Source organism: Necator americanus, chromosome IV (genome assembly GCF_031761385.1).
Source record: "Necator americanus strain Aroian chromosome IV, whole genome shotgun sequence".
Taxonomy (NCBI): Eukaryota; Metazoa; Nematoda; class Chromadorea; order Rhabditida; family Ancylostomatidae; genus Necator; species Necator americanus.
In genome coordinates, this window is record NC_087374.1 from 26313742 (window position 1) to 26336798 (window position 23057).

Consider the following 23057-nt stretch of genomic DNA (forward strand, 5'->3'; position numbering starts at 1 on the left):
AAAAGAACATGCTTATATGATTATGCTGGAGCGTAGTCACCAGCCGAGTTGTATATACAAGGTTCGTGGTGGTCCTGCTTTCAATGAACACAATCAGGCATTTGAGCATATGTCTTAGGAGATTACGGGCCATATAACTCGTGTGCTGCTATAGCAAAAGGTTTCCAGATATTGCAAAAGGTGCGATCGTCCAGTACCATACCAAAACTCATTCCCTGATGGGTCGAATGCATGAGGTAAAAATGGAATCTTCGACAACACACATCCATCTCACAACGTTGAACTGGTACATAGGTTGCTGTCAAGTGAACTTCAACAAACCGCTCTGTCCAGACCGCATCTGTATACACCGTTTGCTGCATTGCTGGAAACGAACGAAAAGGGATCGCGCCATCATCAATATCAACAACTGCAGCATCTACTGCTGCGATGCTGATAAAAGAAAAGTAGGAGGCTGCGCAACAGTTGTGAGGAACAATACAACAATTTGAGGAAGGAGTTTGGATTAACGTCGTCTAGAAACGCCTTTGTACGATTGCAGAATCGCAGAGAACACAATCTCTGGATCTTAAGCGCTCATGATCCTACAAAAACCACTGAGGACTACAAGAAGGACGCGTTTTATGATGAACTCAACACGTTGATATCCAAGATACCAGCCAGCAGCAGCTAGCAGCCAGGCGGTAACTGTCGGAATTGATGCGAAGGCAAAGATTGGTCTTAAACAACAATCCGATGTGCTTGGAAAATAGCACAAATGACACTATCCCACGAAGCGAACATCGGATAACATCGGAAGTCGTGTGGTAGATCTTTGGAAGCAGACGTAACTCATCATTACATCCACGTTCAAAAGGAATCACCGACGGCATCAGCTTACGCGGCAAGAGACAACCCTGTTAACGCCAGAAAAGCAGCGAAAGCGGAAGATGCCGACTCTCAAGGCTCAGCTCGATCACGTTAAAGGCATCACTCCAGGAATCTGAGGTGGTACGGATTTCAGGTGGAGTATTCGTATACGGGATGGGAGACTATGGAGAGGGGGGTAATTTCGTCCATTTCTTGCTAATTGCCTTAAAAAACGGCCCGGAAGATACCTCTTCAGGCGTACTGGCGCACTATTTTCTACAGGGAGTTCGATTGGAGCGCCCCAGCCTTGCGCGGAGCCGCATCTTTCGGGCTGTTTTTTACGGCAATTAGGAAGAAATGGACGGAATCACCTCCCTCTCCATAGTCTCCCATCCCGTATACGAATACTCCACCTGAAATGTGCACCACCTCAAATTCGTGGGGTGATGCCTTTAAGAACAAAGAACATACTTTGCGAGAAGTTCAGAAAATGAAACTCTGTGGGACGCTAAAATAGATTCCGAGCACCGCGTTGTCAGCCTGATGGTGCGGCTCCAGAAGAGAAGCCGTGGAGCTCAACATCAACCAAAGCTCTACTTGGCAAGTCTGAAAAACGATGAATGCGGAAAAAAGTTCCGCCAACGTTTGTCAATCAGTATTGGAGTACGAACCGAGGATAGAGTGGTTGACGCTGGCTTTTCACTTAATGCATTCAGGATGCTGCAAAGAAAACGCTACGGGTTTCAGAGCAGCCCTCGCATCCGCTGAGACAAGATCCACGTACATGTCGGTTGTGAATACCTTCTAGTACTGGTGGGTACAGCCAATAGGAACACCTAAGAAGGAGATTGCGTCGTTAGCTAAAATGTGATTGTGAGAACGAATTGACGTAAAGGCGAGGGAGTCTCAAAAGGTGAGCACAGGGGAAAAAACAGAGAACACCAATCCTGCCAAGGGGAGGGGTAACTCTGTCCATTCGGAGGATACATTTTAACACCTTGCCTAACTAGCAACCACCATGAGCCCCTGAAGTCGTGCACGTGTTACGACCGATATAGACAGCGGTCTCCAAAGAGCCAAGACTGAGCCGGACTTTCTTTTCTGTATCCAGAAAAATGAATAATGGAAAATGAGGCAGAAATGATGAAATTGGGGCAGAAATGCTGAAATCTGTTCCCCCTTCTGAGATCCGTGAGATGACAGATGGATATCATCCGTTCAATATGGATCTAGGTAGGTGGAGAGGACGGAGAGACGCTATTACAATTTCTCTCCACAAGACGCTAATCGTCACGAATAGTTGTAACTATCGAGGAATTCCTTCGCTGCGTGTTATGATCAAGGTTTTGAAGTAATTTTCGTAGACCCACTTATTAAACATTCCAAATAAATAACGCGAAACGAGCAAGCTGGGTTTCGTCTTACCCAAGTGCTTTGCCCCAATCAACTCTCAGGAAAATTCGTACGCGGAATTAACCACATGAATAGAAGAACAGCTGCGCAGAAAAATGGGGTGATATTTAATCGCGGATGTCGGTATATCATATATAGTGTCTTCAGATGAATTATCTTCATTATGGTTATTGGCTCCTTCTTGCAATATGGACGGTAAAATCGTGTGAGCAAAACTTCCTCCTTGCATGCACTGATCACACTCTTTGCATTTGCCAAGAACTTTTATACTTTTTAAAGTAATCAATAGAGTTTTGAAAAACTCTTAAGGGGGAATCTTTCTAAATTTGATCATTGAGTATTTTTCAAGCTTGCTTTCACTTACTAGGACCTACATATGTTGGAAAAACCGTGTTATCAGCGCGAAAGGCAAAGTTTGTGGCTGTGTTGGTAGTTATACGAACTACTTATATAACATTGCAATAAATCGATAAAGCACATTCAGTGTCACACAACGTATAAGTGATTTGAATGCATATTTTTTGGATTCCTTTCAGTTTTCTCTCTTGAACGATTACCGAAACACTGACAGAGGTAGTGTGAGTCTTAAAGGTCTAAACGTAAAAGTTTTCCAAACAACCCCTATTTAGGGCTCCGAGGCCGGCAGAAAAGCAGAAAGATCAAGCTTATGAAGGTTTTATCTGAAAAAATCGCAGGCACATTTATAGAAAGCATAGACAGCGTAGACAGTATAGTACAAGTATGCAAACAAAGTAGTTTCACGACTGTATCAGGCTTGAGAATAAAGAACAACGGTTTTTTGAAGAATGATTATTAGTTCTCTGAAAAAGCAGTGAATTGGTCGAATGTGCTTCCAGATTCCATGTGTAGGGCACTATACAATACCAATCCTGTTGTAGTAGATGATGACCAACCGATGAACGAGAAATGTTGTAAGGTATTTTATTGAAAGAAATTTTCTTTCTACCACTAAGTTTCACATTTTGCTCAAACTTTCGCTCACAAAGCCCCCTGAGGTTGGTTATTTATTTGCTAAATTTCAATAAAAAGGATAAGCATTGTGATACATGAAACGTGACTTACTGCAATGTAGAGCCCAATGGCCGAAGTTAAAACATATGAAAATAAAAATTGAAAGGTCAGATTTTGTTAAAACAATTCCGTTCTCAAGAAGCTCTAACCGTCGCACTAATTGCTGAAGTTGCACTTCATTGCATACGCCTCCCAACTTCTTATGAAATTCGTGAAAATACTAAAAACTAAGAAGGGATAATAGGGCTGCACAAACGTAGTTCTTTACTCCTAATAGAAGGATAAAGAAGTTGAATTTAAATTGAAATTCGTTTTACTTCCATTGATTAAAACATGCTAGTGAATAAGTTGAGAGAAACACCAAACAAAATTTTCTTTATTAAGATGTTGAAATTTTCCCAATTCCTACCATCCACGTTTCACAGCTTGTTTTTGTTTTTAGAGAAATGGTTCAAACAAAAAGCGTGTGGAAGGCAACGAATGGCTCTTGGTGTAGTAGTCTGAGTGTCGACGGGAACAAATCAAAGACAAATTCAAAATAAAATCTTAAGTGGTGTAATCTGTAAAAACGTTCTAGTGAGAACTCCTATCCAAGAATCCAAGAAAATCGTAAGAATTTTTCATTTTGCAAAAGTTGTAGGTCACAAACATCATATCTATTTTCATTCTTAAAGTGCGCGGTACACTAACTGGAGAGAAGTATATAGCGTGCGTTTCAATGAAAAAGGAACGGATTTGATTCCACTCAGAAACGCCTGACTCTCACAGGGAGAAAAAAACGAACGAGAAATATCCCCAAGAAGGAAAAGTGGATTATTACAGTCTCTCTAGAAGTTCCATCTCCACAAGTGAGGCAGCATGAATTAATGAGAAGTTCTGACCAAACGGATGATACGCGGCCGGTTATTTGCTCCATCGCGTCGATAATCTCCGTAATGGATTGCCATGTCTCTGCTTTTCCGCGATGTCCGACGTGAGTTTTGCTAGCCTGGTAGTTCAGCTGTTCATGCTCTCCGCACTTCATATTTCATTCCATCTATCAAAACCACCATCAGCAGAATCCTTCGCTCTGTATAGTATGTAGAAGGGCCCAAAGACACGCTTACCGCTATCCTGAGATGCCTAGTCTCCCTCCGGAACGAGTCAACCACTCTAGACCGTTCCAGAACTACTTGGACTAGACTACTTAGGACCACTCTACTACAGAGATCAGCTCCACTCTCAGGCCAAGATTTGGATCTGTTTCTTCACCTGCATGACAACCCGCGCTGTACATCTCGGGTAAGTCCACAATAATACTCCACTCGAGTTTTTACTCGCCTTTCTTCGCTTCATTGCTCACAGAGGTACTCCGGACCTCATCATCAGCGACAATGCAACCACTTTCTGTTCAGCCAACGACTCCCTACAAAGCACCATCTATAACCGCAAAGCCGCAGAGAAGATATCCGCTCAACTCGCCAATCGCAAGATTGAACGGAGGTTCATTACTCCTCTTTTCCATGAAAAGGAGGATTTTATGAACGTTAAGTCGGTCTCTTCAAGTCCGCATTCATGAATGTCATCAAACATACCCCATTACCACTTTCACAATTTCAGACGTTGGTTGCAGAAATTGAAACAGTACTCAATTCCAGATCACTTTTTTTTTATCCATCAGCGATACATCATCTTCACCACACGTCGAGCGATAGATTTTGTCTCAGCGCAAGTGGAACTCCAGTTACCATCTCCAAACCGCAATTCTCTCTATATCCCTCCAAATCGCCTTTCGGAATGGTACAAGAAGACACTCGTTGTATTGAACAACTTTTGGGACATGTGGTACAAGGACTACTTATCCGCAATATCCTCACGCCACCTACAACGCATCCACCAAGGAAGGTCAAGTCCACTCATTCCTTCAGTAGGATACGTTGTTCTCATTGCCAATATTCCACGTGGACAATGGCTTTTAGCCATCATAACCACTATCCACCGCAGTAAAACCAATATATCCAGATCAGCCACTGTCCCCATTGCAAATGGTCATGCGTTGCAGAGATCGATCAATTAACTACATCCATTGGAGATTTCTGTAAAGAAAGACCCACGACCGAAAAAGGAGCCAACAACTGCAACCTTCTCGGGTCCAACCTCCACGAGCAGCCGAACGGGTACGATTTGCACTTGATACGAAGAGAGCGTGAGTACTTACTTGTTTTCAGTATTTTGTGTTTTTTGCGTTCTCGTTTGATGCTTTTTACCTCTTTAGTTTGATGTCTTTTTTGCTTTCGGTGCCCTGTCCATTTACATCCCACTTGGCTCCACCTTGCACACCACTTTTATTATTTCTGGTTATTTATTCTGTTTACCACTTATTTCCACGGTTTACCACTCACTTCCACATTTAGCATTTATTTCCACGTTAACCACTCGATTTCAACTTTACTTTACCATTTCCCACCTTATCCGCACCTTACCGCATCCTTCCGCACCTTACCGCATCGATCCACATCGTATTTTGCACACTCATACCCTTTCGTTGAGTGTACAGCCAATTCTTACTTGCCCTTGAGTTTCTGCTATCCAATCCACCTTCTCCATCTAGGACCAGTATTACTGTAGTTAGCGTACCCATGTCCACATAGGTTACGAAATCCATCTCACTTTTTTCGCGTCGTCTCTGCAGCCGCACGTATGTCCCTTTTTGCCTTTTCTTTTGCCCTTTTTCTATCCTTTCTTGTCGTGCTTGTGTTCGCCATCTTCTCTGCCTCATAACCACTTATCCTAGCACCTTCACCACTCCCCCTTTGCAGATATTTCGTTTAATCTCTTAGGTTTCACCCTTTTCTTCTTTTTGTTGCGCCTTTTGCACGTTACGTTTTTACCTCTTATTATAGTCTTTAATGGTTTTTACTTATTTCTTTTCCACATAATAGTGTGAGTTTATCTTTGTTTTCTTTAGTAGAATACCTATTACTGCCTTTTTGTAGTTTTAACATTGATTCTTTGAAGATCTAGCCTTCTTGCTTATCCCTTTGCTCCCTTACTTAGAAGTTATTGTTTTAATCTTACCTTTATTCTCCTTTCTAATCGCCATTTGTTTGTTTGTTAGTTTTATAGAGTGCCACGCAGTTCTTGAGTCGTGACCTGTCACTCAGACGGATGAACTCAGGTTAGCTACGTGGTACTTAGCCATCTTCACGCTTAGGTGCTACCGTTTATCCCTTTACACTTATCCATCCTATTCATCATTCCTGCTAATTTACTAACTATTTATGGACAAACGTCAGCTAACTACGGGCACATCCGCGCAAGCACGAGGACACGTAAGTTCCTTTTCTGGTTCTAAATTTTTCTTCTTCTTCTGTGCAGTCTCGAATACCCTCTAAACCACGTCAGGAAGCACACGATACGTCTTCCGCGCCCATGGACGTAGATCTGCAGCTGCAGCCCACGTTTGCCAACATGGACGCACGCCTCCTCTTGTCGTGCATCGAATCAGCCGCCGCTGCAGATCCATATCCATCCCTTCGTGAAGAACCACCCACGCACAGATCTCAAGCGCACCACTTACCATCCGAAGAACCACTATCTGAGGAAATCCCTCCACCAACCACAGTCCACCGCCTACTACAATCTATCGAAGCTTGCCACGCATATGCGACATGCAACTTCGAACCCTTGGATACGCTCGCCATGGACCAGGAGGCGCAGCACAATAGTCTTGCCGTGGAGCAACGTTGTGCCTTACACCTCGCGTAGACTCTATCCTTCGCCATCCATCTTAATCACACCTTTAGCCTCTCCCAATTGGCCGCATGTGACATCTGTATGGTAGAAGCCTTCATTCGCAACGACTACTGCATCAAAATACGCGTTGATGATCGTCGAGGAAGCCACCATTCCCACACCACCTCAGCTCCTTTATCCATCTCTACAAGGTCTCCCTATTGTCACCATAGCCCAGAGCTACCGAAGAATCCACGAAGCCACTACCAGACTAGCAAAACTCACGTCAGACATCGCGGATAAACCAGAGACATGGCAATCCATTACGCAGATTATCGACGCGATGGAGCAAATAACCACGGCGCATGCCAACGTCCATGCTCACCGCTACGTCATCGACCAGAACATCACCACAGCCATCAACACCACTCCAGATAGAATTGCATCCTTCGTAGACCATCTCCACCAATTCTACATATCTCTTTCACGAATAGAACATCTTTTTCAGGCAGCCACTGCAGCATGCGTAGAAGCATGTACCATCTTACACCATCTTTTCACCCGCCTGCGTCGTAATCGTGCCTCCTCTTCTCGTAGCTCCGCCCACCGCACCGACCACTTCAAGCACAAGCGTATCCACAGCATCCGCTCCGACTACCACTCACTCCACCTTAACCACTTCAAGGAAATCACCATCTTCATCCACGATAGACACCATCCATATTTCATCCACGTCATCAGGTCCATCGCTCAAACGCCACAAGGCCCACGACAAACCATCTATGCCACCACCGGCCACCAAGTCAGAAGCCACCACTCGACCAGACATGTCCGCCGCCGATCATCACCACTCCATATCGTCTGCCAGCACTTCACGCTCACGCAGACGACCACCACGAGAGCAGTCCAACTGTTTCCTTTGCAACGATGAACACTAAACATCTGGCTGTCAGCGTTACACTAGTCTCTGCGAACGCTGCATGCGCATAGCTGGACAAGGCAGCTGCCTCAGATGACTATATCTCTACACACCAGGCGAATGTCGCAGAGAGAGACCATGCGGAATCTGTTCCTCTAATTGGCACCACCCGGCCGTCTGTCCTGAAAACGTCATTGTAGTCGACGATGTCACGGGAGATCTTCGACTATTCTTCAACCAGATGGTCACCTTATCCCAGAGGAACTATGACACCAGGTACTCCAGACGCCGCGGACACTCCACATCATCCAACTATTAACCGCTTTACCACATACTACACCATCTTACCGTACCACAATTACATACTATCTTACCAGCACATACTCTATCACGCTACATCATTGCACCACAAACCACATGTACCACTTTACCATCTGTAGTCGACCACTACATGGCAACGTTCACTTTACCATCTTATCACGACATTGCTTAACCATCCTTGCCACCACAACTACCACTACCACAGTTGTACGGTTCCCGGCTATTACTTGGCCCTTTGGGGTTCCACTTGTGACCAATACCTCCATCTTCCCCTTAGCGGTCCTTTTCGGCTGCCCCCAGTGTCGTGCCCGCCACGACTTTCTCAGCCAGCCGACACCCTTTCTCACGCGCCGCGCGGGGAACATTGCCATTTGCAATGCATTGCGGTAACGCTCCCACGCCGCCGCATAAGGGCTGGCTCCGAGTACTCGGAGTTCCAGTTCTTTCCTTTTCGCCGTCTTTATGGTGTCGTGTTTTATGCTCATGTTTTTGTGCATTGACATGTAGTGTCGTTATAAGGATAAACCACATATATAAACCACATCTACCGCAATATAACCACAGGGGAATAGGGGGGTTCAGGGGGCAGCCCCGAGGCCCCGAAAGGGGAATCGGGGCAGAGGGATTGTGCTCTTCGTGGGCACGAGCCCGCAGGGTTCGGATGGACTAGGTTGCCAACAGGTGGCTAGCCCAGCGCAGGCCAATCCAGATCCGTGCAGTCGGCCCCGGGTCCTACCACCAATGCTCGCCTCTCCTACTCGGAGGGGACCCGAGGCACGACAAGTTTCTTTCGCTCTTACTGTTAGCAGCTTATGCGAGCGCATCATGCGCACTTCTAGAATTTTCGACTCCGGTTTCTTTATCTGTTGAATAAAAATAGGTCCGAAACGAAGAAGGTAACAGACATTGCAATTACGTAAATAAGTTGCAGTACATTGTTTTTGTTGTATGAAGAATTTTTGAGCAAACCGTTCTAAACAGAGAGATCGTAGTTGCTACAGAAACTCACTTGTATATTGTTGAGTTAGTTAGTTAGTAGTTAGTAAGTTACCTGAAGCGCGAAGCAACTCCTTTCAAAGTGGAGTTGCTCTCAAGTTCCTCTCAAGGCGCCGTAGGGCTAGAATTAAAATGAATTATGAATCAAGATCAAAATATTGTTTGTTCTTAGGTTTCATAATAGCTTCAATTGAGAAGTCGTGTGACTATTGTAAAAACTGATTTGATGACAATTACAAACGACGATTCCATTGTTCAAACTCCTCCCTTAGTGCAGACGATCTCGCTTCACGGTCTTGTTCATACACTATCTTTTTCCCCAAGTGCAGCGTATGAGCAAGGATTTGTAGCGGAGTGGATGCTCACGTATATGGAATCTCGGACAGCATTCGAGTCTTTGCTTTTGAATCTGCACTGCCTTCGTGGTCAAGATTTTGAGCTGCAGATAATCTTAAGGCGAACAAGAATGAGCGGAGTATTAAGTCAAGAAGATGAAAAAGTAATATCTTTGATAGTTGTTGCTTGCAGGTTGATTAAACAAATTTTTGCTTTATTGTTCCACTCTTGTTTCTACAAAAATATCATTTCTGCTTACTACAGTGGATCATTTACAATAGCACCTCAACTCCACTAGTACCTGCGGAATTCACACATCACTTTTCTCGTCTTTCAGTTCCTCGTATTAGCTGTTCAGTCATCACTCCGAACATGTGCCATAGCTTCCCTTGGAAGAACATAATAGAGGAGGACTGCCCCAATGTGCATTGGTTTTGTTTTTCAGGGAGACAGAAATTTTGTGATTTTCCAAATACAATGATTGAATTGTGTATTCGGACGCGGCGTGTATAGACCGATATTTATATTTTTGAACGCCTAATGTTCAAGCACTTTTACGGGATAAATCGTTCTGTGCATTTCATCTTGTAGTTGTATCGTTGTTTTTGTTGTATAGTTGTGAACTGTTCTGAGCAAAGCAATATGAGTACGCCTTAGGATAACTTTCAGGAAATTGCTTTGATGCAGCTCCCAATTGCGCTAAGGACATATCAATCTGTAGAAGTATATTCATGCAGGACTTCGAGAAGGTGATATTTTGCTCTTATTTAAATGATAACTTAATATTGTCCTTGTAAAATATCTTATGTGAGTTACCCTCTTATAGAGACTAGTTCCCATTATTACTTATTTACAGGAAAATTGTAAGAGGACGTGCGGTCACTGCACTCTAACAGGTGCGACAACTGGTTAGTATTATTTTAATGTTTGTTGGCGAAAATGTTGTTAGCGAAAAATTCAAATACTACTGAATTGTTTAAACTCTCAAACCAACGGATAATCTTTCGTTTTCTGCACAGAGCTCAAAAATAAAGAATATCTGTTGGGAATTTCTGAGCACTCATGTTATTAAAGACAAAAGACGAGAGAAACAAAACCGAAAGATAAAGAAAAAGACAAACTAGAATGATTTTTGTATCGTCGACTCAGTCAGAGATGGTACAAATGTAGTACAGTTCACGTTTCTGCATCTCTTCTCAGGTGTTTTTCTGTGTAGATTTACGTTTTATTTCTGTTTCCACTTCAATAAAACGAATGTTTTTCAGCTGCGCCTGGAGGATCGAATCCGGAGTGTTTGTACGAGCATTTCAAATCCTTCAAAACATGCAGAGCAAAAAAATAGTAATACAACTAAAATTTAGTTGTGTGAACTGGGTGAGAAACAGATTCTGCAACAGCATCTACACCCAGGAGCAGAAGAGACAGTACTGTGGCACGTACTGTGGACATTGCTGAATAATGATTGATTCCATTTCATAACGATGAAAACCAGACCAATTTTGATCATTTGACGTATCCCGCCAGATTATCAAAAAACCTGCTTGGAGCATCGGACTGTGCGCACATAATTAAGGAACTTCCGTTCAACAACAGCAAGAAGAAGCCTAAAAATACTTTTTCTATGGAAACAAAGTTGAACTTACTATTATATGAAAAGTAAATTCGTCCATGTGACGGAACTTTGACTAAGAGTGTGTACCAAAACTTCACCGAAGATGGAGCAATCTATAGGGCTGTCGTCAACGGAGATGAGGAGCAAGAAAATGAGAGGAAAATATAGAACATTGTCTTAGGCAATGGTGGGGTTTCTCCTTTGTGTCCTATAAAATTAGACAGATGTTGACCATCGGGGGTAATCGTCTGTGCTGATCGCGAATTTGTGTTTTCTGTAGAAGATGTCTTCCAGTAATAGTCGAATTCATAATTTTGACTGGACCTTCAATGGAAACCTAACACTATAACCTAATGCTAACACTAGCTGGATGTACTACACCCATCAAAGTGGATGCCGGACAGAGAAGAGGGACGAGACCCTTTCTGTTTAGCTTTACTGTTACTTTACTACATCATTCAAAGAACAGTTAAGCAGCGATGTCGTTTAAAACAACATATGCACGTTCCTTGGTCGAGCTTGGGTAAGCCGAAGATGTAGTGGTATTCACTTCTACCAGCGCGAAGTTACAAGATGTCGTCGACTTTTGAAATTACCTGCAGCCTATGGACTGTGACTGCGGTCTGATAAATGCAAGCGGATGTGGGTTGTGGGACCCTCAACAGGAATCAGAGTAGACGGACAATCTGTTGAACTCGTCGATGAGTTCTGTTATTTGAGCTGTATCCTGAAAAACGATGACAGCTACGAGAGAGATATTCAGCAAAGATTCCCTAAAGCAAATTCGACATTCAACTCAATTCCCAAGTGCCTGTAGTCGACCCCAGTCGTCAACCAAGTCAAGCGGCGAGTGTAGATATTTGCAATTCGCCCTATCATAACGTACTTCAGAGACTTGCGCGATGCCGTCGATGGTGATGGAAAAGCTTGACTGCATGCATAGAAAACTGTCAGGCTACTTTTGGTTGATGGTGTGCAATAACGGGGAACTTTACTCGGAAGTGGATAACACGTGAAAAACATCAACATCTTGCCTGGCCTTCTGAAGTATTCACAGAAAATCGTCTTCGCTTCTTTGGTCACGCTATGAGGAGATCGTCCGGTCGTCTTGTCCAAGTTTTCTTGAGAACTCCGCATCCAAACGGGAAAAAGCTCCCTGATCGTAAAAGAAGGTTCTGGACGGAGTTGGTAAAAGAAGATCTGAGGACTTTTGGCATTGACAGGCAGTTTAGTTTAGTCAAGATGCAAAATTTCACCGCTTTTGACATAGCTACGGTTGGATAGATTGTTTGCGAGCTCTAGTTGAATATCGAACAATATGGGCTGTTCAAAGCGATATAGTCCAGCGGAGCTGCGGATACCCGCGTTAGGCCGTGACACTCGCCCTTCGTTTAAGTCAAGTAAGTCAAGATCATCATCAACTTTGATTACTGCACTCCATTTGGCTTGGCAGATGGTCGTCTCTTGGGGGGAATCCTCGCTCTAACATCGACCACAAATTCTTCGAAATCTTCATTGACTTTATTTGCCAGTCGGTTTTCTAACGAACCATTGAAGTTGTCATCTGTTGCCACCTCTGTACGAGAATATGGCGAATGAGAAAGCAGTTGCTCGCCTTTACTGCCGATTGATTCGATGAGTCGCCGTTCAATATGTGGGCGCGCATTATCCTTACGGAAGGTAATATGGTTTGTTGTTATCAGAGAGTTCGTGAGGAACCTATCAAGCCAAATTTTCACATCTTTCCAGGGTCTCTGAGACAAAAGAAAATCGTGCAATGGTTGACATTGGTTTCGGCCAACATTGGGGTTGTTATGCTTTTATCTTCATCCGCGCTTGGGAGAAGTCAAAATCCGATGGTCGTCCTCTTTTTGGCTTATCCTCCAATCTAATGTCGATTGAAGAGGAAAAACATTCCTGGAATTGTTTTCACTAATTGTTTCTTTGCCTCCTTGAGATGGTTTAGATCGCGAAATGTGTGTGACTCCTCTCACGCTTTTTTCGAATCGGTAGAACATAATATGACTAATGTGAATATGTTTTTCGTTTTGCATTTTTACGCACAAGACAATGAATAGTGCTGTTATGAAAGAAACAATATACAATCTGCCATGGTGAAAATTGCTTGGTAAAAAACCGCGGATATCTGTCCACGAACCCAATGCAAACCAAGCAACATCAGATTTTATTGTTCTCTCAAAACAACTGAACGCGTCCTTACTTTTTGCAGTCGCCCTTTTCATTTTGTCAGACGTGATTCCGCAGATTTCGTGAATTTTGATTAATGACTCCGAGGCCTCTTGATTTGTAAAACACCTGAATTTATGCGTGGAGTTGCGCGTTTTTATTCTAATACCTTTTCCCTCTAACTGCTCCCTTAAAGATTGCAACATCGACGATTTATCCGAGAAGAAATTTCAGTAGAAATGAGCGGGATACCCTTGCTATTAGAAATAAGCGGATTTTGAGATGAGCAGTTGCCGAGAAATGAGCGAAAAATGCAGGAATAAGGATGAATTATGTCCAAAATTTAATGCGAAGTGTGGTTGCCATTTTGAAGGTGAATAATTTTAAACTGTTAGCAGAGGCTACTTTCGTTTCAAATCCTAACGGAATCCAAACAAAAAAAAATCTGTTCGAATTCGATTCGCAATACAACATCTACGCTAGTTCCTGCTATAAATCTTTTTTTTCAAAGTTAAACTGATTGTTTATTCTTCAGCGATGATAACTGGAATTTGTGCGCAACTGTTTACTTACACCAGACGGATGTTTGTGTTGCTCAAAGCGAAAAAAAAACTGACCGCTCCGGTGAGAGATGGCTCGTGTCCAAATCATATGCCAGTATTTAAACAGCGGCAGCGGCTGGTTTACCACGGCTATCTAGCCGTTACATTTATGATTCATTTCAAAAATACTTTCTTTTCAATTGTATGAATCATTTCAGAAATCTCGTTAATTTGAGAAAAATTGTCATTGTGTAGCAGTTGTGAAATGAATTCTTCTGTAGGATTGTTGACTTACTGATTTTTTAAATTTACCACTTTGTAATTATGTATCGGCCTATGTAATTCAGAGTGTATTGATCTGCCAATGGCAATATGACTATAGTACCTGAAACTTTAAAAGCATCTTTGCAAAATAGTGAGCAGAGTGAATAGTCGATTGTTCGGGAATACTGTGCGGTAGTTTGGAAACTGCTGTGAAATGCATGCGGATCTATAGTCAGATCAAAACGTCAAGAAGTTTGGATAGATCCGTAAGGTAGTGCAATCGAAGCGGTACGCTATAACGTACCCTTTAGGATAGGAAAGGATCTGATCCAAACTTCTTGACGCTCTTACTCGACTATAGATCCGCATGCATTTCACAGCAATTTACAAACTAGAAGCATCTTTGTTTCCTGGAAATTCAGAGTTCATCTTACAAAAAAAAATCCTAGGCAAATCAACCAAGCGGAATTATTCCATAATTCCTTGTTTTTTAAACTTTTTTTCAGCTAATTTTCTAATGACGGCATACTGTTTTTGTAGTTTTTTTTTACTTCGTTTAACTTTAACTTTAGTTTTCCAAAGTATTCATTCACTAATAGCGTCCAGAGCATCGAAAATCGGAAGTGCCATCTCTTCCAAGTGAATCGTTTCAGGACCGACAGCAGGAAATGAATTCTCTACTAATCGTTCTTGCACTCGTCCCAGCCATTTCAGCTCAACTCTTCGCAATTGCGAATCCTGGCCAAACTTCGAGAAGCACGGTTGGATGCCCCGGATATCTAGTAAGTGTGCGAACACCTCGACTTCTAGCTGATCACTCTTTATGCTGCCCTTTCAGCGATTCGCAGGACGAGCTGCTATTGGCTCCGCAGCATGTGGAGGTGCTGCATGTTGTAAGTCTTCTGAGTCGTTGATTTCTCTCGCATCTACTATTTAGTGGACATTACTTGAAGGTCCGTGTCCTGGAACTGGTTTACCACTCATTGGAGCCGCCGCACCCACGTTTATTCTGAACGCTTGCGTTCCTGCCTGCTGTCCTACTGGTATCGTTGGTCCAACTACTGGCACGGTTGGTACAGGAGCTATACCTGGAATTGGTAGTGTGGTTGTACCAAGCGGTGCTGGAGTTGTTCCAACAATTGGCACTGGTATTTTGGGCAAGAAATGATTCGTTAATAATATCAGGATCTTTGTGGACCTCAACGAAGTGGGTTGAGGATATTTGTAATAATATGATGTATTTCTCAGATGAGATCGATCCTCCTTGTTGTAAATATGTGTAAATCTGTTAAATAAATTTTATAAAATAAAAATTTGCAAGTATTCAAAAATAAACTTCATTTACTTTCTTACAGCAAGTAACAAGAAGTGCATGACTAGAAAATACAAGCGTAAAGAAAGAGAGAGAACAAAAAGAATTGTAAAAGAAAATAAACTAGATGCCTATGCAAAGTTTGAGTGAATAGGAGTGAGGAGAAATAACTGGCCACACCTCTAATTAGCTGATTCTTACATTGTTTAGTTTTAGTAGGTAGTATATACATACAGTATATGCTACCTACTAGTAGCAAACACTTACTTTATTGCAGAGCATGTTCATTACTACTTGGTTGTCTCGGAAAAGTTCAGAAACTCTGAAGGAAGGGTAAAACACAGATCAAAAGAGTTGAGAAGAGCCAAGGGAAGAAGTGCTCATGGTGACATTGTTTGGAGAAAAGTAACGCGAAAGTGAAAACTTGTTTTTCTAGCAAAAAAAACTCAAGGATTTGTAAATAAAACAAGTATTCCGTAACTGTTTGCTTTTCGGATTCACCAATGCGTGGAAAATTAAGCAATCCCTTCCTATATAGTAAAGAATGATGCTGCCAAAGATTTTGGTCCAATCTGAGGGGTTAGCTTTGTTTTTTTTTTTTTCTACGCGTTCCTGATTAGGAAAACCACTGTTTCTTGGTGATGCTCAAATTGCAAAAAAACTAAAAGTAGAAGAATGATTAAAGGCATCACCCCACGAATCTGAGGTGGTGCAGATTTCAGGTGGAGTATTCGTATCTGGGATGGGAAACTATGGAGAGGGGGAATTTCTTCCTAATTGCGGTAAAAAATGGCCCGGAAGATGCGGCGCCGCACAAGGCTGGCGCGCTCCAGTCGAACTCCCCGTAGAAAATTGTGCACCAGTACGCCTGAAGGCGTATCTTCCGGGCCGTTTTTTACGGCAATTAGGAAGAAATGGACGGAATCAACCCCCTCTCCATAGTTTCCCATCCCGTATACGAGAAACAAATATTCCGTAACTGTTTGCTTTTCGAATTCACCAATGCGTGGAAAATTAAGCAATCCCTCCCTACATAGTAAGGAATACTCCACCTGAAATCCGTACCACCTTAGATTCGTGGAGTGATGCCTTTAAAGGATTTCTCTGGCATCCTCTGATTTGAGTGCTACTCAAAAATTTCTTGAGCACTGAATTTAGACTTAGGAGCTCTCTCAGAATTTGTGTGTATGACTATTTCACGCTGTGGTTTGAGGTAATCCAATTCTTATCGTAAGATGAAAATTATCAGGAAGAGGTTCTCCTCAAACGTTTTCTGTTTTTCATCTCCTGTGTGAAACCCGATCACTTCCGCTGGTGAAGCTCTGTAATGGATTTTTAGCTTTAAAGTGCAAATCTTGTGTATGCAATCTTGTGCATGAAACCTGGCACTGCCCCCGGCGCATAGGTTGCTAGGTTGTAGAGCAGTGGTAAGTGATGAAGTCGTGCCAGACTTGTCCTTGAGGATGGAAACACGGACCTAGTATATGGGATGGACCCAAAATTCCTTTTTATAGTCCGTTGTACGTGTTCATAGACCTGAACATTTCTGAATTGAAGCACGCTAGATAATCATAAAGGAATTGGTTAACGCAAGAACTCAGCGTTTAATGGGACATACATAGGGGATTAGGCGCAGGGCAGTGACAGGGAGATTTGCTGCGATTGCACGGTTAATTGTTCAAAAATAGCCGGCGTCAATGAAACATCTTGGTTTTCTTTTTACTTCGTTACTTTTTTTTCCTTTTTTCCACTCATCTTGTAGAATATTCAAACATTTTTCAAAAATGAAGAATTCGAACAATGAATATGAAATTAAAAAATCGCATCGGCATATTCCATATGGATTATGGATTATGTATCAACAAAAAGCACTTTATTTTTCCCTACCCTATTACCATTGTCTTTTTTTCGTTGACGTCGCTTCACTTTCTCTTCCAACTTTTCTGTTTGACAACGATTTCTCAACAAGTCTGCTTATGATTACCATTAAGAAGTTCCACACAGGATGTTTGCCGAATCACGTGGCAAAAATTGACGTGATATATTTACTCTGCGGCTCTTCAAACCTCCGATGCACTGGATATGCTGTTTACACGTTGCTTTGTAGAGTACTGACCGTTCTGGTGTTATCCATGCTACACACGGATCTTTCCGATTTTATGGCTAGTATATAAGTTGAGTGTAGCAACCTTTTTTTCCATCACTGAGACAGCTCATTCGCGGCTTACTGCGGCTAAAATTTTGTTCCGTCAGCTCTGATCTCAAAAAATCATCAGTAGTCACTATTTTTACTTTGAATGTGGTCTGATAAGACAGCCGAAGTGGCAATGCTTAGTGATCTGCAGAAATTTCCTAGAAAATCACTAGGTGCTCGCAGTTTTCCAGCATTATTTTGAGCATTTTTAATAAGGACAAATGTTTTTAATGCGTCTGCTTAATGATGATAATTAGAGTTAGCAGGTTGCCAAAATTCGGTCATATCCTTACTTTTTTCATGCTTCTGTACCTACTCGTTCCGACAATTTCGTTCTTCACACTCGCTTGATCATCATCTGGACAAACATGTCATGATCCCAGCAAATACGAAAAGCGATCTGTAGTCAGTAGGTCAATTTCAGTAGTGACACTGCTCTAGCGAGTGTTTTGAAGTGTGTGTACCCAGTCATTTTTCAGCAATGTCTTTGGCGGGGGATTCTCAGTGATCCTCAGCTCTGACTGTTTTTTTAAAAGGCAACCTTGAATTTCACTTTCCTTTTTTCAACCGATCGAAGCTCCAGATTGAATGTTGCAAAGAAGAAAAGAAACAAATACAAAAATTTTTTTAGCATATGTGGTGATATTCTTCCCTGGTTTTATTACGTTACCAATTTATTTTTCTTATATTCCAGTAATTTTATTCTAATATTTTTGTTTACGTCAGAATTACTAGTAGATTAACGGAAGACTCATGACAGACGATAATTGCACTTCTAGGTTGTATTAGTCCAAAAAATCTTTAAAAATTCCATTCCAGTCATTTCTGATCTCAATTTGTTGAAAGCAACCAACACTGCATCTGTTAGAGGTCGTTGTATGGATTGATACCAAATGGACGATGAATAAGCGTAAGAAGCCTGGAACTTCTGTGAACCCACAAAATCGCGTTGAATTTTCTTAGTGCTATCTAATATGATTTTTGGAGTCACGTCTTGATGGAGTAAGGCGAGCATCAGCTTCCTTAAACTGAACGATGGAACGCTAGGATACTTTTTATAAACATATCTTTTTGTGAAAATTACGTCATTCTATCGAAACACATCATCCGCTGTAGGTTACCCTAAAAAAACGTACTTATCGTCCAATATATAATAAATAAATAAATATGAATATATATGTTTGATTAATGAGATTCCATAACGTCTAAACGGATGTTGATTGACAATAAGGAGCGGTTTTTAACTGAGTATAGCAAGAAATGGCATGGGATCAAGTAATTCCTGGAAAAGTGGATTCATTAGGAATATCGCACTGTTTAGCTATTAAACTCTAATTTTAATTGCTAAATCAATGCTTTTTGTCAGTGAATATCCAAAACATCAACAAATATACATAAATTTGACGTGTCTGTGGTTTTTTTCAAAAAATTCATTTATGTTTCGAGTGGACTTTCAGATACCCCGATTTCTTGTTTTGAACCAGCAATATTGCATACGGGGCGACTGGCGGGCAAGCATGAGGTAAATTATGGATTATTCACTTCCTCTCAATTCCCACTTTTTCTCAAAAAAGATGAAGAAGATATAAGTTGCATTTTTTTAAAACAAAGGTCCATTTTTCTTTTACTTGATCTGAGTAGAAGGGCGGTTGTGGCGCAGCCAACCAGAGGTTCGCTGTAGCAACACGGTCGATGGTTCGAAACCGCCCTAGTGGAAACCAAGCCTTTCATTGCTTTGGTCGGTAAATTGGTACCAGACTTGTCTGGGAGGATAAAAACACTGACTTGATCATCGACTAGCCCAAGCAAATTGTTGTATAGGCTAAGACGCGATCCAAAACCTTAACGATCGCGAATTGCAGTGAAACGCTTCAGCGCATCCCAGGTTGATTAATACTCCAGTGAATTTATCCTTCTTCTATGCTTTCAGTGCGATATACAAAACTTACCGACTTTTGAACCAAATCCTGGTTCTTCATACATTCATTTCCTCCGGAGCTTTCTGTTGCGCTACATATTATCACCGTGCAGCATATTATGACAGTATGTGTTCGTTACTGTACAAGGATTCCTTATTTCAGTCAAAATCGAAAGTCGCTGAGAAGAATGAATTCGATCTCTTTCGTAGCACTAGTAGTTCTGGTAAGGGCCTCCGCGACTATGATGCTTGGAGGTGGAGGAGGCTTTGGTGGCTTTAGGGGTGGTGGCTCGCTAGGATGTTGTGGCGGATCAAGGATGGGTCATGGTTCAATGGTGCGTCGCTCGATTGTCTCTTAAAATTTCTTTTAAAGGATTTAAATTAGGAATAGGAACAAAAGCAGATTATGCTCTTTGTACACATTTTTAAATATTTCTTACTGCCATGATTTTTAGGGTGGAGGCCAATGTTGCCAATGTCCTTGCCGCTGTTGTCCAGTACCATGTCCCGTTCCGTGTCCAGTTCCAGTACCATATCCCGTCGCTGTTCCATGTGGTGAGTTATTCGTAGAGAGTCGTGTTGCATAAGGTAATCCCACCTGTAATTTTATACGATAATTTCACCGATAATTTCAGAACCTCCACGGAATCCTTGTTGTATCCGTTGTCCAGTAGCATGTCCAACACCACCTCCTGTAGGTGTTCCGGATGTCATATGTGGACCATGCGGTTAGGTGACACATCTATAAAATCTACCATTATATAAACCGCAAAAATTCCCGTCCATTTGTCTGTGCGTGTTCCGTGGAGAATCCCTAAGGTTACTCAATCGAGAGCACCTCGTTCTTTCCCTAACCGACTCAAAGTGAACTGCTCCAGCGCGTTCCGCCAGTAGATGTAGTATTGCGTCGTTCATTGCACAGGTAGATAATTCAGTGTATAATTTTGGGGTAGTAGATAATTAGACCTGTAATAATTATAATATGGATGAATTAAAACAAAATAATCAGAAATTATATATAGTAGATAATTTCGAGCCAGATTGTGCGATTAAATCTGCGAGACAATATTCGAACTAGGGTAAGGTGCAACATGAGAAACAACACTGAGCAACACCGGTGATGAGAGGCGACGCCGAGCGAGATAGACGTAGAATTTTGCATTTACCGATGATCGTGTCTCTCATTTTGCATCGTGTAGAACTGTAGGGAGCTTAACCTTTAGGAGTAGACCGACGATGCCGTTCACTCTCAATTTTTCAGAATAATCTAAAGAGTTTTTGTGATGATTTGCTATCTATGCGTGCTTTAAAGGCGTCACTCCACGAATCTGAGGTGGTACGGATTTCCTAGTAATCTGAGGTCTAGTATTCGTATACGGGATGGGAGACTATGGAGAAGGGGGTGATTCCGTCCATTTCTTCCCAATTGCCGTAAAAAACGGCCCGGAAGATACGGCTTCAGGCGTACTGGCGCACTATTTTCTACAGGGAGTTCGATTGGAGCGCGCCAGCCTTGTGCACGAACGTGCCGTTCTTTACGGCAATTAGGAAGAAATGGACGGAATCACCCTTCTCTCCATAGTCTCCCATCCCGTATACGAATACTCCACGTGAAATCTGCACCACCTCAGATTCGTGAGGTGATGCCTTTAAACGTGCGCTGCTTCCTAAAATTAATACTTCTACCTCAAGAATAGTGTTACATGTTAACATATGTAAGTATAACTATAAATAAAGGGAGCGTATCTCGATTTCGACGCCGTCTGGAACCTACTGCCAAAGATTTCCGGTAGTGGATTGCGGATGTTGCTCCGCTCATCCCTCCCTAATTATCGTAAAAGAGGTGTGAAAAACGCAGTTTTGTTTTACGACGATTCCAGATGCAACGCGCCTTCCCTGTACACGCGCCGCATCCACGTGCGAGCGATCGAAGACCAGTGATGTCTTCTCACCAGTCTGTTTAAGTGAAACCAATGAATAGGGAGCCAGAGGACCGAAACATGTGCATAGAGAAGCTTTCTAACATATCTTGCAGGAACTAAGGCGATTCCCGCGCCGTTTTTTACCGTGATTATGGAGCGATAAGCGGGACCACTCCCGCAATCTACAACCTCATCTCTAGCTTTTCCCACGGATTTCCTCACCACATTAGATTCGTGGTATGCTGCCTCTAACGAAACGGTATCTGAGTGTACGGTAGCTTTACAGGTAGCGCTTTAGATGTTGACATTGGGGTTCAAGATTGCATATGGTTTCAATGTCTATACATCTCCTTTTTTTCGCGAAATCCTCAAATTGACAACAAACCTCGGAAGAGTCAGAAAAGAAAAAGGAAAGAATTTAAGAGCTAACACACACTGAAGGTTGTCTTAGGAAAATTGGAACGTTAGAAACTTTCGTTCAAACGTTCAAGAACGTTCAAAACTTACAATCTAACCGTTCAGAACTTCAAATTGTGTTCTGTTGGCCTGGAAGTGAAGTTTTGCAAGTCAGAGAGGCAGATACGAGTTGACCTTTCTTTTAAAAAAGAAGACATCAACACAATCAAAAGATTGGAGATAAACAAAAGGAAGAAAAGGAATGACTGATGTTGAATTTATGCTATACTTGATTTTCTTTGAGAAATCTCTTTGAAGATGTTCGAAGAAAGTTCAACTTCCTTTTCTTCAGAGCAAGGGTGAAATCTATTTTTTATTTTACTATTTTCACTTTACAACACAATAGAGACTCGAATATCGAACAAATTTGGTATATCCACTGGGAACTATGTAGAGGTGCCCTGAGAAAAAGATGTGTGGGACCAGTTCCCACACGTGCTCGCACCTGTTTGATTAGTTCATTCTAACTTAATTTTTCAAAAAAAAAACCTCAAAGTTTGAGTCTAGAACTCAAAAAGTTCCGGAAAAAGACAGAATTTGAGGAGAAATTTTGAAGGTGAAATAGTCGTACCATTGTTCAATCCACCACTTTGTATGACACCTGTCTTCACTCATCCAATGTCTACTACGCCCTCGTCGTCGACGACGACGACAAGGCAGAATGGAAAATAAATCAGTACAGGTAAATCGTGTAAGACGAGCACTACTAAAGGCACTAGCTACAACTGAGAAAAAATTGCTTAGTTCCAGGTGAAAAAGATCTACAAACGCTTCAATGATGAATCATTTCACATTTCCCCGCATTCGTTGTTTCATCCATTGTTCTGCTGTATTAGTATTTACTGGGGTAGCATCAGCATTTGAGGTAAAAGTAGAGAAAATACGTCTCTTTCTTCAAACCAACCATCTAAGTTCAGGAAAAGTTTTTTTTAATACTTATTCCTTATCTGTTCGACCAGCGAGTGCCTCGGGACCTTCTATTGCTTGGTGCTCAGTTTCTTTTGGGTAGAAAGATGGAAATTACTGGATTCATTCTAACCTCTATTGTGTGGACTTGCTAAATTTAGAGT

General features: G+C 42.0%; 4 protein-coding genes across 6 annotated transcripts; all 4 read left to right on the forward strand.

Moving 5' to 3' along the window:
- Window positions 1-2009: 2009 nt before the first annotated feature.
- RB195_002753 (uncharacterized protein) lies at window positions 2010-5350 on the forward strand (the record flags this gene model as incomplete). The annotated part of the gene is made up of 4 exons (XM_064200144.1): window positions 2010-2082; window positions 4461-4575; window positions 4639-4824; window positions 4894-5350. The coding sequence occupies 4 exons, from the start codon at window positions 2010-2012 to the stop codon at window positions 5348-5350; spliced, it is 831 nt and encodes a 276-aa protein (XP_064056025.1).
- A 1204-nt stretch (window positions 5351-6554) lies between these two features.
- On the forward strand, window positions 6555-15353 carry RB195_002754 (uncharacterized protein; the record flags this gene model as incomplete). 3 transcript variants are annotated; one of them, XM_064200147.1, is made up of 6 exons in its annotated part: window positions 7160-7749; window positions 10477-10488; window positions 10846-10876; window positions 14839-14967; window positions 15024-15078; window positions 15139-15353. In XM_064200147.1, the coding sequence occupies 6 exons, from the start codon at window positions 7160-7162 to the stop codon at window positions 15351-15353; spliced, it is 1032 nt and encodes a 343-aa protein (XP_064056028.1). The 3 variants fall into 3 exon arrangements, with proteins under 3 accessions (XP_064056026.1, XP_064056028.1, XP_064056029.1); XM_064200145.1 differs by lacking the exons at window positions 10477-10488; window positions 10846-10876; window positions 14839-14967; window positions 15024-15078; window positions 15139-15353 and adding exons at window positions 6555-6605; window positions 7750-7946 and having other exon boundaries at window positions 7517-7640; XM_064200146.1 differs by lacking the exons at window positions 7160-7749; window positions 10477-10488; window positions 10846-10876 and having other exon boundaries at window positions 14854-14967.
- On the forward strand, window positions 6706-7041 carry RB195_002755 (uncharacterized protein; the record flags this gene model as incomplete). The annotated part of the gene is made up of 1 exon (XM_064200148.1): window positions 6706-7041. The coding sequence occupies one exon, from the start codon at window positions 6706-6708 to the stop codon at window positions 7039-7041; it is 336 nt and encodes a 111-aa protein (XP_064056027.1).
- A 4498-nt stretch (window positions 15354-19851) lies between the features above and the next one.
- On the forward strand, window positions 19852-20342 carry RB195_002756 (uncharacterized protein; the record flags this gene model as incomplete). Its single annotated transcript, XM_013442063.1, has 3 exons — window positions 19852-19944; window positions 20065-20164; window positions 20245-20342. 3 exons carry the CDS (start codon window positions 19852-19854, stop codon window positions 20340-20342), a joined length of 291 nt encoding a protein of 96 aa, XP_013297517.1.
- Between the last annotated feature and the right edge of the window lie 2715 nt (window positions 20343-23057).